The 17500-nt window shown below is 45.4% G+C and overlaps 1 protein-coding gene across 1 annotated transcript in view; it reads right to left on the reverse strand.

Annotated features, from left to right (window-relative positions):
• Positions 1–17500, reverse strand: part of LOC133000323 (metabotropic glutamate receptor 7-like) — a 64296-nt gene that overhangs the window by 29025 nt on the left and 17771 nt on the right. The window contains exons 2-3 of the mRNA XM_061070221.1: positions 15126–15342; positions 1–111 (exon numbers count right to left, since the gene is read on the reverse strand). The exon at positions 1–111 is cut by the window's left edge and continues 25 nt beyond it. Coding sequence (XP_060926204.1) covers positions 1–111; positions 15126–15342 — 328 coding nt within the window. The remainder of the gene's footprint in view (positions 112–15125; positions 15343–17500) is intronic.

Raw genomic sequence — 17500 nt, forward strand, 5'->3', positions numbered from 1 at the left:
GGATGACGGCGCGGGCGTAGCGTGTGTCCAGCAGCAGACGGATGATTTTATCAAAGTCCGACGGTTTGTTGTTGTGAGGAATCTTCAGTGACTGAGCGATGCAGATTCCACCTGAGGACACATGGAAGAGACATGTCAACACGTGACCTGTGGAACACGTGACCTGTGGAACACGTGACCTGTGGAACACGTGACCTGTGGAACACGTGACCTGTAGAACACGTGACCTGTAGAACACGTGACCTGTAGAACCAAGACCTGTGGAACACGTGACCTGTAGAACACGTGACCTGTAGAACACGTGACCTGTAGAACACGTGACCTGTGGAACACGTGACCTGTAGAACACGTGACCTGTGGAACACGTGACCTGTAGAACACGTGACCTGTGGAACACGTGACCTGTAGAACATGTGACCTGTGGAACACGTGACCTGTAGAACACGTGACCTGTGGAACACGTGACCTGTAGAACCAAGACCTGTGGAACACGTGACCTGTAGAACACGTGACCTGTAGAACACGTGACCTGTGGAACACGTGACCTGTAGAACACGTGACCTGTAGAACACGTGACCTGTGGAACACGTGACCTGTGGAACACGTGACCTGTGGAACACGTGACCTGTAGAACCAAGACCTGTGGAACACGTGACCTGTAGAACACGTGACCTGTAGAACACGTGACCTGTAGAACCAAGACCTGTGGAACACGTGACCTGTAGAACACGTGACCTGTAGAACACGTGACCTGTGGAACACGTGACCTGTAGAACACGTGACCTGTAGAACACGTGACCTGTGGAACACGTGACCTGTGGAACACGTGACCTGTAGAACACGTGACCTGTAGAACACGTGACCTGTGGAACACGTGACCTGTGGAACACGTGACCTGTAGAACACGTGACCTGTGGAACACGTGACCTGTAGAACACGTGACCTGTAGAACACGTGACCTGTAGAACCAAGACCTGTGGAACACGTGACCTGTAGAACACGTGACCTGTAGAACACGTGACCTGTGGAACACGTGACCTGTAGAACACGTGACCTGTAGAACACGTGACCTGTAGAACACGTGACCGTTGGAACACGTGACCGTTGGAACACATGACCTGTAGAACATGTGACCTGTGGAACACGTGACCTGTAGAGCACGTGACCTGTAGAGCATGTGACCTGTAGAGCACGTGACCTGTAGAACACGTGACCTGTAGAGCACGTGACCTGTGGAACACGTGACCTGTAGAACACGTGACCTGTAGAACACGTGACCTGTGGAACACGTGACCTGTAGAACACGTGACCGTTGGAACACGTGACCTGTAGAACACGTGACCTGTAGAGCACGTGACCTGTGGAACACGTGACCTGTAGAACACGTGACCTGTAGAACACGTGACCGTTGGAACACGTGACCTGTAGAACACGTGACCTGTAGAACACGTGACCTGTGGAACACGTGACCTGTAGAACACGTGACCTGTAGAACACGTGACCTGTAGAACACGTGACCTGTAGAACCAAGACCTGTGGAACACGTGACCTGTGGAACACGTGACCTGTAGAGCACGTGACCTGTAGAACACGTGACCTGTAGAACACATGACCTGTGGAACACGTGACCTGTGGAACACGTGACCTGTAGAACACGTGACCTGTAGAACACGTGACCTGTAGAACACATGACCTGTGGAACACGTGTTGTGCCGCCTTGTGTCGTATTGTGTTATGTTGTATTGTTGTGTTGTGTCTTGTTGTACGGACAGAGATGTGTGAGGCTGTGATTGGCTCCCTCGGGTCCCGACCCTGCGTTCCCTTCCCGCGGTGGTTCTGAGCGTTCAGCCTCGCCGGCGCCCCCTGGCAGCGCCTCACGCTTCGACCTTGCAGGTTTTGACACTCGCAGCTGTAACTCTAGTGTCCAGTGGTGCAGAGGAATGAGGCCATGACTCAGTCGGCTTCACACACAGGGAAGTGGACATACTTTAAGCAAAGAATGATTACCTGGATCAATATCTAGTCCCGGTACACAGATCCATCCAGAGGCTGCTTGGAGAGGACGTGTCGTTAGCGGCAGACCAGGCTGTGATTGGTTGTCTCCTCTGGACTGTGAACAGCAGTCAGCTGCTGTTTAATGGAACTCGTGTCCAGAAGGTCAATGAAGCAGCGACTGAAGATCTACGACACGAAGCAGAGACCTGCGTCCTCCTCACGTGGAAAAGACTTCAGGCTCAGAAACACTGGATTTAATGATCAGATTATAACCAGATCCAGTTTGATCCCGATCGACCAAAGGGTTAAATTGAATTGAACGTCCAAAGAGACATGTTTGACACCATGTAACATACTACTAACATGTGTCCCTTACATCAGCATTGTTGTCAAGCAATCCATCCACTAGAGGGCAGCGCAGAGTGTAGAGTTTCTGACATGTGGAGGACGTGACCCTGGATTGAGACGCAGAAAAAGTTCCTGCTCAAAATCCTCCGTTGTGGAAGTTTCTTCCTCGTCTCTTTATATGTTTCTCACTTGAACGACACTGCCCCCCCGTGACCTCCAGCGGTACTGCTCTGTTTCGTCTGTGTCTGTTTGGACTGAAGTCTTCGTCTTTGAGGACCTGAGGACGAATCAGCTTCTCTGTCTGTCCAGCAGCTGATCCAACGTTCAAAGATCAGGGCAACAAACCAACTCGTGGAAATATCACATATGAATCTTCTCCAGTGTTTACGGTAAGCGTGCTGCGTCATTTCGTCACTTCCTGTTATTGCCACGGGACACGGGTGGTGTAGTCGCTATCTGAATTAGCTCCTCCGCTAAACACAACTGTCTTTCTGTTCTACTACGGCTAAAATCACCGGTATATAGTTAAGGACCCTCACATACCAGCCCCTCCTCTCTGGTGCTTTGTGATTCTGTGTTCTGTTTAAATCTCACACTCATAGTTTTAGGAGCGATGTGTTCTCTCTCTCCCTCTCGCTCCACCGCTCTCTCCTGCTCCGAGTGTCTCATGTTTACTTACTCCTCCGCCTCCATTAACAGTAGTGGTAAATGTAATAAATGTAGTATGTTGGTAGACATGGAGGCGAGGCTTAGCAACTTAGAAGCTCGGCTCCTCAGCTTAGAACCCCCGTTAGCTATAGTTAGCCGGCCCGTGCTAGCCGCAGCGAAGCCACCTAGCTTAGCTTCAGCTAGCAGTCCCTCGACTTGCCCCGGGCAGCCGGGAGCCCAGGGTGGCTGGGTGACGGTCCGGAGGGGGCATAGTACCACCCATAGAAAGCCCACGATTAAAGACCCACCAGCTCACGTCTCAAATAGATTTTCTCCACTCAGCGACGCACCCGCTGAGAATCAAACTCTGGTTATTGGCGACTCGGTTCTCAGAAACGTGAGATTAGCGACACCAGCGGCCATAGTCAATTGTATTCCGGGGGCCAGAGCCGGCGACATCCAATCCAAATTGAAGCTGCTGGCTAAAACTAAACGTAAATACAGTAAAATCGTAATTCACGTCGGCAGCAACGACTCCCGGCTTCGTATGTCGGAGGTCACTAAAGTTAATGTTGAGTCTGTGTGTGCTTTTGCTAAAACGATGTCGGACACAGTAGTTTTCTCTGGCCCTCTCCCTAACACTACAGGTGATGACATGTTTAGTCGCATGTTTTCTTTTAACCGCTGGCTGTCGAGGTGGTGTCCTGTAAACGGTGTGGGCTTTATAGATAATTGGCAAACTTTTTGGAGGAAACCTGGTCTTGTTAGGAGAGACGGCGTTCATCCCACTTGGGATGGAGCAGCTCTCTTATCTAAGAATATTACTAAGTCTATCACATGACAACCCAGAGTTGGGACCAGGAAGCAGAGCTGCAGTGCTAATCACTTCTCTGCGCTCTCTCTGGATCAGTCACCCAACCGCATAGAGACTGTCTCTGTCTACCGTCCGATTCAATTATTTAAATTAAACAATAACAGAGCGAGAACTCACAATAATCTTATACAAATTAACACAACCTCTGGAACAACACAGGAAACTAAGACTTTCAAATGTGGTCTTTTAAACATTAGATCACTGTCCTCAAAGGCTATTTTAGTTAATGAACTAGTCTCAGACTACAATATAGATGTAATGTCCCTTACTGAGACGTGGCTGCATCCTGATGAATATGTCAGTCTAAATGAATCTACTCCCCCCAGTCATATAAATTCACACGTTCCCAGGGAACTCGGGCGAGGAGGTGGAGTTGCTGCTATTTTTAACTCCAGTCTATCAATTAATCCTAAACCTAAACTTAGCTACAACTCATTTGAATGTCTTGTTCTTAATCTTCCACGTCAATCCAGGAAACACCAACAGCCAATCATATTTGCTGTAGTTTATCGTGCTCCTGGGGCTTATACTGAATTTCTAACAGAATTCCCTGAGTTTTTATCAAACCTAGTCCTAAAGACAGATAAAATTATTATTGTTGGTGACTTTAATATTCATGTTGACAATAATAAAGATAGCCTGAGCGTAGCATTTATTTCAATACTAGACTCAATTGGTTTTAGTCAGTGTGTGCATCAACCTACTCATTGTTGTAACCACACACTTGACCTTGTGTTATCATACGGTGTCAAAATTGAACATTTAACAGTACTTCCGCGCAATCCAGTACTATCAGACCATAATTTAATAACCTTCGATTTTTCACTATCTGAATATATGCCACTAATAAAAAACTCATTTTCTAGATGTCTACCTGATAGTGCTGTAGCTAAATTTAAGGAAATAATTCCGATTACATTTAAACCCGTATTATCCGTCGACATAAACAACAAATTCTTTAAAAACCCGAGCTCTATTGAGATTGACCACCTCGTAGAAAGCTCTGCAGACTCATTACGATTAACATTAGACTCAATAGCGCCTCTAAAAAAGAAATGTGTAAAACATAGTAAATTAGCTCCGTGGTATAATTCCAAGACACATGAGTTGAAACAAATATCAAGAAAATTAGAAAGGAAGTGGCGCTCCAGCAACAGTGTTGAAAATCTCCTAGACTGGAAGAGTAGTGTTACAGAATATAAAAAGGCTCTCCACAAAGCAAGAGCTGCCTATTACTCAAAACTAATAGAAGAGAATAAAAACAACCCCAGGTTTCTCTTCAGCACTGTAGCCAGGCTGACAGAGAGTCACACCTCCACCGAACCCAGTATTCCTCGATCCCTAAATTGCAATATCTTTATGACCTTTTTTAATGATAAAATTCTAACTATTAGAAATAAAATCAATCATCTCCTGCCCTCAATTGGCACTAATACCCTCCCAACAATAGAGATCTCAGAAACGGCTGAGAATCCTTCCCATTATTTAGACAGCTTCTCTCTGATCACCCGTGATCAGTTTACCAAAATAGTCTCAGGTTCTAAACCAACAACCTGTATTTTAGATCCGATTCCAACTAAATTACTTAAAGAAATTCTGCCCCTAATAGATAATTCGTTACTTAACACAATCAATCTGTCATTATCATCAGGTTATGTACCACAGTCTTTTAAAATAGCTGTAATCAAACCCCTACTCAAAAAACCCACCCTAGACCCAGAGGTTTTAGCAAATTACAGGCCAATATCTAATCTCCCCTTCCTATCTAAAATCTTAGAAAAAGTTGTAGCCAATCAGCTGTGTGAGTTTCTCCAGGAAAATAATATATATGAAGACTTTCAGTCTGGGTTTAGAACCAATCATAGCACAGAGACAGCCCTGGCAAAAGTCACTAATGACCTTCTAATAGCTTCAGATCAGGGACTTGTGTCTGTCCTCGTTCTGTTAGATCTCAGTGCAGCATTCGACACAATTGACCATCAAATTTTATTAGAGAGACTAAAACAGTTAATTAACATTAAAGGAACGGCCTTAAACTGGTTTAAATCTTATTTTGCTGATCGCTCCCAATTCGTTCAAATCAATGATGAGTCATCGGTGCGCACCAAAGTTAACCATGGTGTCCCACAGGGGTCTGTGCTCGGCCCAATTTTATTCTCATTATATATGCTTCCACTAGGAAACATTATCAGGACACACTCGGTAAATTTTCACTGTTATGCGGATGACACCCAGTTATATTTGTCAATAAAACCTGATCAAAGTAATCAATTAACTAAACTTCGAGCATGTCTCAAGGACATAAAAACCTGGATGACCCGCAATTTCCTCTTATTAAACTCAGATAAAACAGAGGTTATAATACTCGGCCCTAAACACCTTAGAGAGACATTATCTAATGATATAGCTGCGCTAGATGACATTGCCCTTGCTTCCAATGACACAGTCAGGAACTTGGGAGTGATCTTCGATCCTGATTTGTCCTTTAATAGTCACTTAAAAGTAATTTCTAGGACCGCGTTTTTCCACTTGCGTAATATCTCAAAAATCAGACATGTCCTTTCGCAAAAAGATGCAGAAAAACTAGTCCACGCCTTTGTTACATCGAGACTGGACTATTGTAATTCATTATTATCAGGCTCCAGCAGCAAGTCGTTAAAGACTCTGCAGCTGGTCCAAAATGCCGCAGCACGTGTCCTGACGAGAACTAAGAAAAGAGAGCACATTTCTCCAGTATTAGCATCGCTACACTGGCTTCCTGTTAAATCTAGAATAGAATTTAAAATTCTCCTCCTCACCTTCAAGGCCCTTAATGATATGGCACCTCTTTACCTTAAAGAGATGTTAGTTCCATATCAACCTACTAGAGCACTCCGATCCCAGAACTCAGGTTTACTTGTTGTCCCTAAAGTCTCTAAAAGTAGAGTAGGAGCCAGAGCTTTCAGCCATCAAGCCCCACTGCTGTGGAATAATCTCTCACTTTCAGTTAGGGAGGCAGACACGCTCTGTTCGTTTAAAAGTAGACTCAAAACCTTCCTTTTTTATAAAGCTTATAGTTAGAGCTAATTTGTGCGATGTTCCAAATTTGATTAAATGGCAAAAACCCCTGATGATGCTAAGACGCACAGGGAATTTATGACACAAGACACACGGAGCTTCTCTTTCCTGCTTCTCCTTCCTTTTCTCCATATTTATCACATCAAGATAATTCTTATCTGATCAGTACATGTTACTAACTTGACCCATTTTCCCGGAGTTTCTGTGCCTTAGCGCCCGCGGATGCAGGGCCACAGCTGTGGCCGCACCATGGATTATGATTGTGGATCGCGTGTCGGAGGTCGCAATGGTGGATCCAGTTCGGTGGATTCTGTATCGTGCCAGCTGATCGTCGTTGTAATGGAGGATCCTTTGTCGCGTTGGCATCGGATGATGAGGGACCACGACCGAGGCGGCAGCTGATAATGGATTCTAACTGGCGGCGGTGGACAATGACTGTGGATTATAGTGGATCCCATCCTGATGCTGGATCGTGGTCTTGCTGCTGGCCAGAGACTGTGATTGCAGCGGGACTGCCTGACACATAGTATTGAAAAATGTTTAGCCTAATGGATGCTGCTAAAAATCCTGATGATGTTTTCTTACACCTGACATCTATTGCACTTCTGTCCGTCCTGAGAGAGGGATCCCTCACATGTGTCTCTCTGAGGTTTCTACATATTTTTACCTGTGAAAAGGGTTTTTAGTAGTTTTTCCTTACTCTTGTTGAGGGTTAAGGACAGAGGATGTCACACAATGTTAAAGCCCCATGAGACGAATTGTTATTTGTGAATGTGGGCTATACAAATAAAACTTGATTGATTGATTGATTGATATGAAATAATGTTTATAACTTCCTGAAAAAAGTAGACTTTACATCTGAGGAGGACATTTCAGAAAGATCTGTGAGAGACAGACAAACACACAGACACACACAAACACACACACACACACAAACACACAGACACACACACACTCTGAAAGCACACACACACTCTGAAAGTCTCCTGGAGTCTCCTGGAGTCTCCAGAGAATCCAGGAGACTCCAGGAGACTTCAGGAGATTCCAGAGACTCGAGGACGATCACCTGTCCGTCCACAAACCTCTGAGAAACTGTAAAACTGCAGCGCAGACGAAATTCAGATGAAATCAAATTTCACGTCACATTATTGTTGGACTAAACTGACAAAACAGCCTGATCTGCTTCAGGGGTCGTGTTCAAATTGTATTTGAGGAAGTCGACGAGATTAATACGAGAACACAGACGTCTCTTTAAAAATGTAGAAACATCTTGCATATTTTACAGTGTTTGATCAGATCCATTATAAATGGTTTGCTTTGAGGGGGAGAATCAGAGAGAGAGAGAGAGAGAGAGAGAGAGAGAGAGAGAGAGAGAGAGAGCTTTCATCAGCAGATTATCAAAGAGAGAGAGAGAGAGAGAACAGAACAGGCTGCAGCTCGTTAGCATCACATCTCGTTAGACCTGGTGCACTCTAGGTCATGTTCACGCCCCCCCGACCAAACACACACATGTTGAGAACCACAGACGCACAGTTTTCATCCGTCACAGGAAACCAGCAGAGTCTCTGTTTCTGAACTCAGTGACATCATCAATACAACTTTGTTCAATATTCAAATATCAGCCACAAATTCTCACCACAAAGCAACAACAAAATCAACCAGAAATCAGAATCTGAAGAATAACTTATCATCACTGAGGTCTGTAGTGATCAGTGATCAACGAGTCGGACCCGACAACCTGCTGCTGCTCCACAAACACCAACTACACAACATGTCCAGAAACAACCTGCTGCTGCTCCACAAACACCAACTACACAACATGTCCTGAAACAACCTGCTGCTGCTCCACAAACACCAACTACACAACATGTCCAGAAACAACCTGCTGCTGCTTCACAAACACCAACTACACAACATGTCCAGAAACAACCTGCTGCTGCTCCACAAACACCAACTACACAACATGTCCAGAAACAACCTGCTGCTGCTTCACAAACACCAACTACACAACATGAACAGAAACAACCTGCTGCTGCTGCTTCACAAACACCAACTACACAACATGTCCAGACACAACCTGCTGCTTCACAAACACCAACTACACAACATGTCCAGAAACAACCTGCTGCTGCTTCACAAACACCAACTACACAACATGTCCAGAAACAACCTGCTGCTGCTCCACAAACACCAACTACACAACATGTCCAGAAACAACCTGCTGCTGCTTCACAAACACCAACTACACAACATGTCCAGAAACAAGCTGCTGCTTCACAAACACCAACTACACAACATGTCCAGACACAACCTGCTGCTTCACAAACACCAACTACACAACATGTCCAGAAACAACCTGCTGCTGCTTCACAAACACCAACTACACAACATGTCCAGACACAACCTGCTGCTTCACAAACACCAACTACACAACATGTCCAGAAACAACCTGCTGCTGCTTCACAAACACCAACTACACAACATGTCCAGAAACAACCTGCTGCTGCTTCACAAACACCAACTACACAACATGTCCAGAAACAACCTGCTGCTGCTTCACAAACACCAACTACACAACATGAACAGAAACAACCTGCTGCTGCTTCACAAACACCAACTACACAACATGTCCAGAAACAACCTGCTGCTGCTTCACAAACACCAACTACACAACATGAACAGAAACAACCTGCTGCTGCTGCTTCACAAACACCAACTACACAACATGTCCAGACACAACCTGCTGCTTCACAAACACCAACTACACAACATGTCCAGACACAACCTGCTGCTGCTTCACAAACACCAACTACACAACATGTCCAGAAACAACCTGCTGCTGCTTCACAAACACCAACTACACAACATGTCCAGAAACAACCTGCTGCTTCACAAACACCAACTACACAACATGAACAGAAACAACCTGCTGTTGCTTCACAAACACCAACTACACAACATGTCCAGAAACAACCTGCTGCTGCTTCACAAACACCAACTACACAACATGAACAGAAACAACCTGCTGCTGCTTCACAAACACCAACTACACAACAGTTGCAGACGCAGTGTCTCTCCTCAGAGGCTCCGCCTCCTCTCAGGGAGACAGCTCAGAGAGGAGGCGGAGCCTCTGAGGAGCTGGTTCCCAGTGTTCCACTGTGGCTGTTAAATAAAGAAAGTGGGTCAGAGATAAAGCAGCTGCTGACACCAGAGGAAAACTCAGTGTGTGTTTGAGATTCTCACTTTGATTTGATCTGCTGCGTCAGACACTGAATCTGAAGTTAAGTGAACTTTGTAAGTTTTGCTAATTAAAAAAACTAAATAAAAAGTAGCACAGGAAATTAATTTAAACTAATTTTCTGTCTACATCATTCGACAATAAGTCTCCTCGGCCGACCTCATTGGTCCAGACTGAAATACCACGACAACTATCTGATTGTTTTGGACTGCCGACTGAATGACTTCTCCTCTAGCGCCACCATGAGGTTGAAATCTGCCTCTTTACAGAAACGTCTCAGATGTTGGTTTATGATGGATTGTGGTTCAGAAGTTCAAGTTCTCCTCAGGATGAACTGAATGATGTTATTATTATGTTATATCTGAAGTCTGATGTTAAAATGTTCAATTCATCTGATCAGATTAAAACAAACAATATAAAGAATGATGACTCATGACAGACTCGTTCCACAGAATAAACAAACACGTAGACTCAGAAGGTGAAGCCGATGTACATTAAACCTGTCTTCTGTGTACTGACAAGCAGGGGGCGTGTCCTCCGGCTCTCAGTCAGGCTCCACCCCCTCTCCTCCAAATAGTGTTACTTGTGGTTTTAGAACCAAACTTTCATCACGTCCAAGCACAGTAATAAACTGTCTGGTCAGAAGGTGTGATGGTGGATCTGTTGGAGTCTTTGCTTCCTGCTGCTTCTTCTCACATGTAGCAGCTCAGGAACGTTCAGCTGTCACTCCCCCTGCAGGACAGTCACAGAACTACAGCGACTGAGCACACTTTGACTTCCTAAGAGTTTAAACTGATGACGTTACTTCCCGACAGGAAGTCTGTGTTTTAACGAGGTGCAGAGAGAAGGACTGTCTGAGCGTCTGAGGACATAAACTGTGACCAGAACATTAGCTGCTCCTCACACGACCTCATGGACCTCCTCACACGACCTCATGGACCTCCTCACACGACCTCATGGACCTCCTCACACGACCTCATGGACCTCCTCACACGACCTCATGGACCTCCTCACACGACCTCATGGACCTCCTCACACGACCTCATGGACCTCCTCACACGACCTCATGGACCTCATCCTCACGGGTTAGGGTTACTGATGTCGAGCGTGATGGTCGGGTTCAGCCGGCTCCATCAGAACTGACAGTGGTTTACACACAGTGATCATTAAAGCACAAATACTCTCCTCATTCCAGCATGACTCATGTTCCTGGAGGTGGACGGAGTTAGGGGGGGGGGGCCGAAGGAGCCAGTCAATAAGTCACTTACTGACCAGAGAACATCTAATGAGCAGCTGATCCTCAGGGGCGGACACCAGCTTTTGTTTATTGAAACATGAATCTGGACCGTGGTGGATGTTGATTGGTCGTTAACAGGAGTCCTCAGCGCCCCCTGGTGGGGAGTCGACAGTAACCCTCAGTTCAACGTGGTGCGTCATGACGACGGCTCTGTTTCAAACACATGACTCAACCATCATCTGTTGGTTTCCAGTCTCAATCTGGATTGGTGACTCGTTCCAGTGAAACCTTTTTATCTGTCGCGGCTCCGCAGCAGAAACATGGTGACGAGTTTAAAGAAGCAGCGCTTGTGTCAGGATGATGGATGGACTAATATGAGATGTTATGATGTGTTGTCACTCTGAGGATGAACTGATGAATGAGCTCCTGCTCTGCAGTTACACATCTCTGGGCCTTTCTGGGTTGTGTGTGTTTCCTCCTCACAGTAGAGGACAACCTCACAATTTCTGACAAAAGAACCAGAGATTTAGAAATACTGAGATCAAATTGAACAAAACATGTATAAAATACTAATACAATATATATATGTAATAATAATTATCCTGATGAGGAATAGGTGATTGTGTCTTGTGACTAAACGTGAACCTTCAGATTCCTCCAGGCTCCATTTCAAGCTTCTTCTCTGAAGGACAGAAGTGGAATGCTGCTCTTATCTTTCCTCTTTGGCCTCCAGACAAAACGGCTGCGGAGCGAGAGAGATTGTGGAGGAGCTCCGCCCCCGAGACTCTGGAGAAGCCTCAGACCGCTGAGTCGTATCTTCTGTTCCGGTTCTATCAAACTATCTTAGATAGTTTAATTCACTTTGATGAACAAGATGAACCTCGTCAGCAGAGTTCAAGTCTCAGCTTGTACGACTTATTCAAACGCTCATGGAGATCAAAGGGAAAAGAGTGAGAACGCTGCAGTGGCCTAGAGCCCAAGTCTAAGACCAGTATAACACCAGTATAAAACCAGTACAACTCCTTTATAGCTCCAGTATAAACTTCAGTATAACACCAGTATAACACTAGTATAAAACCAGTACAACTCCTTTATAGCTCCAGTATAAACTTCAGTATAACACCAGTATAACATCAGTAAAAACATGATTATAAAACCAGTAAAAATATGATTATTAACCAGTATAAAACCAGTATAACTCCTCTATATCTCCAGTATAAACTTCAGTATAACACCAGTATAACACTAGTATAAAACCAGTAGAACTCCTTTATAGCTCCAGTATAAACTTCAGTATAACACCAGTATAACACCAGTAAAAACATGATTATAAAACCAGTAAAAATATGATTATTAACCAGTATAAAACCAGTATAACTCCTCTATATCTCCAGTATAAACTTCAGTGTAACATCAGTGTAAAACCAGTATAACTAATTTATAGCTCCAGTATAAACTTCAGTGTAAAACCAGTATAACACCAGTATAACACTAGTATAACACTAGTATAAAACCAGTACAACTCCTTTATAGCTCCAGTATAAACTTCAGTATAACACCAGTATAACACTAGTATAAAACCAGTACAACTCCTTTATAGCTCCAGTATAAACTTCAGTATAACACCAGTATAACACCAGTAAAAACATGATTATAAAACCAGTAAAAATATGATTATTAACCAGTATAACACCAGTAAAAGCAAGCTGGCCTGGTGCAGAAGCTTCAGACACAAATGACACTTTTCTGTCAGAACTGATTTATCTGTGAATATTCCCCCCCCCCCCAGCTGCGTCTAATCGCTCTCCAGCAGCTGATGAAGTGATGAATAAACACGCCGAGGGGACGGCTCGAGGAGGAAGATGGAGGAGGAGCCTCATGGCCGCCATGGAAACTGGAAGCGGAAGGAAGCAGGACGACCGCCAGCGGAGTCTGAGACTCGTTCACTTCACCTCCAGATGTTCAATTCATTTCACACAAGCTTCTCTTCTTCATCCAGATGCTCACTCCTCCCTGAATGAGGCCATTACACCTCATCTGTATGCAGCTGATACTGTGCTTCATGTACTTCATGTACTTCATGTACTTCATGTACTTCATGTACTTCATGTACTTCATGTACTTCATGTGCGTACTGTTGGTGGGATTCAGGGCTCACAGTGGTTTTAATTCTGCGTAGACACAGTTTCTACGTGGACAGAAACCTCACACCTGCGTCCTTCACGATGTGTGAACCCAGACGTGATGAACGAACCTTCTTCATGAGGAAGCCACAGAAACAAGTGATAATCCAGTGTGATGTGATGAGTACGAGAACATCTTCATCCTCTTCTTCATGATGATTCACAGGACGAAGGCCACGATTCAGTTGAAAGATGGCTGCCTCCATCATCTTCCTGACTTCAACCATGATGTTATCGCTTGTTAGTTTGTGTTCTCACAGTCTCACTGGTACAAGGTGAAGCACGTTAGCACGTTAGCACGTTAGCTTTTTATTTTTCCTTCCATTCCATTAATTGCTGTTTGCTGTGCATTCTTTCATTGAAGCGCTCCCAGTGCCAACGCAAACTGGAACCCACCCACCAAGATGATGATGGGAGAAATGGTGAAGACAACAGCTCCCATGATCCCACGCTGCTTCATGATGTCATCAAACTACAACTTCTGTTATTGTTTTGATTAAGACACCCTAGAGGCCAACGTTACATACTGCACGTTGTTCTAGCTCTTCATGTCCGATACTGTTTTTACTGTTTGTATTTCTCATGTTTGGTTTAGTTCTTCAGTTTCTCTTTGGAATCGTGGAGCATTAAGCTGTGAACATTGTGGGAGGAGAGTCGGTGTCAGTTCTCTACAAGCAGCTCCTCAGTGGGAGGGAACATCCGAGGAACTCATCAAACCAAACAAAGTGTAAAGAGTCAGAGAAATTCTTCTCTTAGAATAAAACCAATATGTTGTCCGTAAACACACTGAGACTCACGACCTGCAGCTGTTGGTCGGACCCAGTTCTTATGTGTAGCTGTTTCATACATGAACTTAGCCATAGACCTCTTGACATGTTCCTGACATGTTCCTGACATGTTCCTGACATGTTCCTGACATGTTCCTGACAGTCTCTGGAGGTTCTGTATGTGAGAACACAAACGTCTGGGTCCTGAAGCTCTAGTGTCAGAAAGGATCAGTTGAGAGACACTGAAATGTGAAAGCAAACAGTTTTTTCTCTCCACTCCAACGCTCCACGTGGCAAACAGCTGGGAGAGCTTCTTCCCTCCGGCTCTGTGCTGAGCTCACATGTTATTACAGGTCCCAGTTTCCCCGTCAGCATTTCAACCTCTGAAGAGATGGGAACAAATGTCCCACAGCATTTCTCTCCACCATCCGGCTGCTGCAGAGATAATTACGGCAGCGGCCTCCTGAGGCGGCGTGGGGATGAGTCTGTGTGGAGGAAGCAGCAGAATAAAACACCTCCGAGTTTCTGCATCAACACGAGCAGCTTACGTTTAATCAGGAGAACCAGTTCATCTTCATCTGCATGAACTGAACTGGGACCTGGCTCACACTGCTTCTGCAGATGAGCTCAGGATTTATCCAGCTTCTGTCATTCATCGTCCTGTTTCCACAGCAACCGTCTCCAAAGTGTTCGTACATATGGTCAGAGTTAGAGAAGTGACGCATCAGAGCATCGGTGATCGATGAGGTCACCGGTCCAACAGAACACAGACTCTCACCTGCTTCTCTGGAGACCTGCAGGAAGGCGTCCACGCCCTTCTCGCCGTAGCTGCCCTCCGACGCCACGGTGGAGACGTAGTTCCAACCCATGGCCTGGACGATGTCCACCATGGCCTGAGCCTGGAAGCTGTCGGGGGGGACCACGCGGGAGAAGAAGTCGTAGCGCCGGTCGTCGCTCAGCTCCGGGGCCGTGGAGGCGTAGCTGATCTGAGGGATCTGAGAGGGGGGGGGGGGGACACAATCGATCATGAAAGAGATGTGACGTCATAGGGAAGCATGCGTTACTGAGGAATGTTCTGGAAACCTGCATCACTGCTGTGAGATAATACAAACAGTTATAAAACCTGAATGAATTTAAGGAGTAAAGTGAAGTTTGAGTGAGAGAACAAACGTTGTTCAAACCATTAAAGCAGAAAGTGAATTAGTTTAAACAAGCAGCTGCTAATCTCTGAGTAAACTTCACCTGTGGAGAAATCGTGATCTGCAGCAGGTCAGAGGTCATGTGAGGTCAGAGGTCATGTGATCTCTGGGCAAACAGGTCGTTACTAATGCACAGTCAAAATGAAATCTCAGACAAACTCTTCGTAAATCCCATCACAAGATATCTCAGGTCTGTCTGTCTGTCTGTGTGTCTGTCTGTCTTTCTGTCTGTCTGTCTGTCTGTCTGTCTGTCTGTCTGTCTGTCTGTCTGTCTGTCTGTCTGTCTGTCTGTCTGTCTGTCTGTCTGTCTGTCTGTCTGTCTGTCTGTCTGTCTGTCTGTCTGTCTGTCTGTCTGTCTGTCTGTCTGTCTGTCTGTCTGTCTGTCTGTCTGTCTGTCTGTCTGTCTGTCTGTCTGTCTGTCTGTCTGTCTGTCTCTCTACCACTGATCTCAGAGAGAAAGGGAGAGGAGGAGGAGGAGTAACACAGAGAGACAGTGAGACATTAATCTGATATTAGTTATTGACCTTCTGCTCCTGATGTCTGTTAAACATGTGTCTCAGTCTGTGAGGATCCGTGTGATTTGTGACCTCTGACCTCTAACATGTCCTGTGATCTCTAACATGACCTGCGACCTCTAACTTGTCCAGGTCGCAGTCGCTATGGTTACCATACCGGTGGAGGAAGGATTATTACATTTCACTGACAGCTTTGATTCGGACATAAAAGCAAAGATGGTGATGTTTTCACATCAGGACTCGGGCGGTAACCATAGCGATGATCTGACATCAACACAAGTAGAAACACACACATCGGAAAACTGAACGAGCTTTTTCTAATGAGCACAGCAGCTGGCTAACGCTAATTACACGGATAAAACATGTATGACTGCATTGTGTGTGTGAGTCTGTGTGTGTGTTTGTGTTTGTGTCTCTGTGTGTGTGTGTGTGTGTGTGTGTGTGTGTGTGTGTGTGTGTGTGTGTGTATGTGTGTGTGTGTGTGTGTTTGTGTCTCTGTGTGTGTCTGTGTGTATGTGTCTGTGTGTGTGTGTGTGTGTCTGTGTGTGTGTGTGTGTGTGTGTTTGTGTTTGTGTCTCTGTGTGTGTGTGTGTGTGTGTGTGTGTGTGTGTGTGTGTGTGTATGTGTGTGTGTGTGTGTTTGTGTCTCTGTGTGTGTCTGTGTGTATGTGTCTGTGTGTGTGTGTGTGTGTGTGTCTGTGTGTGTGTGTGTGTGTGTATGTATGTGTGTGTGTATGTGTGTGTGTGTGTGTGTGTGTGTGTGTGTGTGTGTGTGTGTGTGTGTGTGTGTGTGTGTGTGTGAGACAAACAGGGGGGGTGAAGTGTTTGAATCCAGAACAACACTTGTGGAGTTTCAGGGGTAAAAAGCTTCGTGGTGCGTTCAGGGACGGTCTGAAATGCTGACGTCCACCAGCTCAGCCTCCTGACGTGGACTTTTAGCCCGTGTGGTGTCTGCTGGTGAACTGTTCTTTTAATAACAACGACCCTGCTCTAACTACAACAGCCACTGATTTCAACACATCTCATTTTCTGACACACACACACAAACACACACACGCACACACACACACACACACACACACACATTTTCCTGAGTCTGCAGACCGATGGTAAATGAAGCAGAAAGCAACAAACGTCTGGATGGTGACACACTGTGACTCACACAGTGACTCACACAGTGACACATGCTGTTACACACAGTGACTCACACTGTGACTCACACAGTGACACACGCTGTGACTCACACAGTGACTCACGCTGTTACACACTGTGACTCACTGTGTGTACGTTGTTGTTGTCAATATATTTGTAAAACTGAATTTCATTATTCAGCTGGATGCGATTCAATGACAACAAACTGACCCGCTCTCCTCTTCCTCTTCCTCCTCTTCATCCTCCTCTTCCCCTTCCTCCTCCTCTTCCTCCTCTTCCTCTTCATCC

This window comes from Limanda limanda, chromosome 4 (assembly GCF_963576545.1).
Source record: "Limanda limanda chromosome 4, fLimLim1.1, whole genome shotgun sequence".
Taxonomy (NCBI): domain Eukaryota; kingdom Metazoa; phylum Chordata; class Actinopteri; order Pleuronectiformes; family Pleuronectidae; genus Limanda; species Limanda limanda.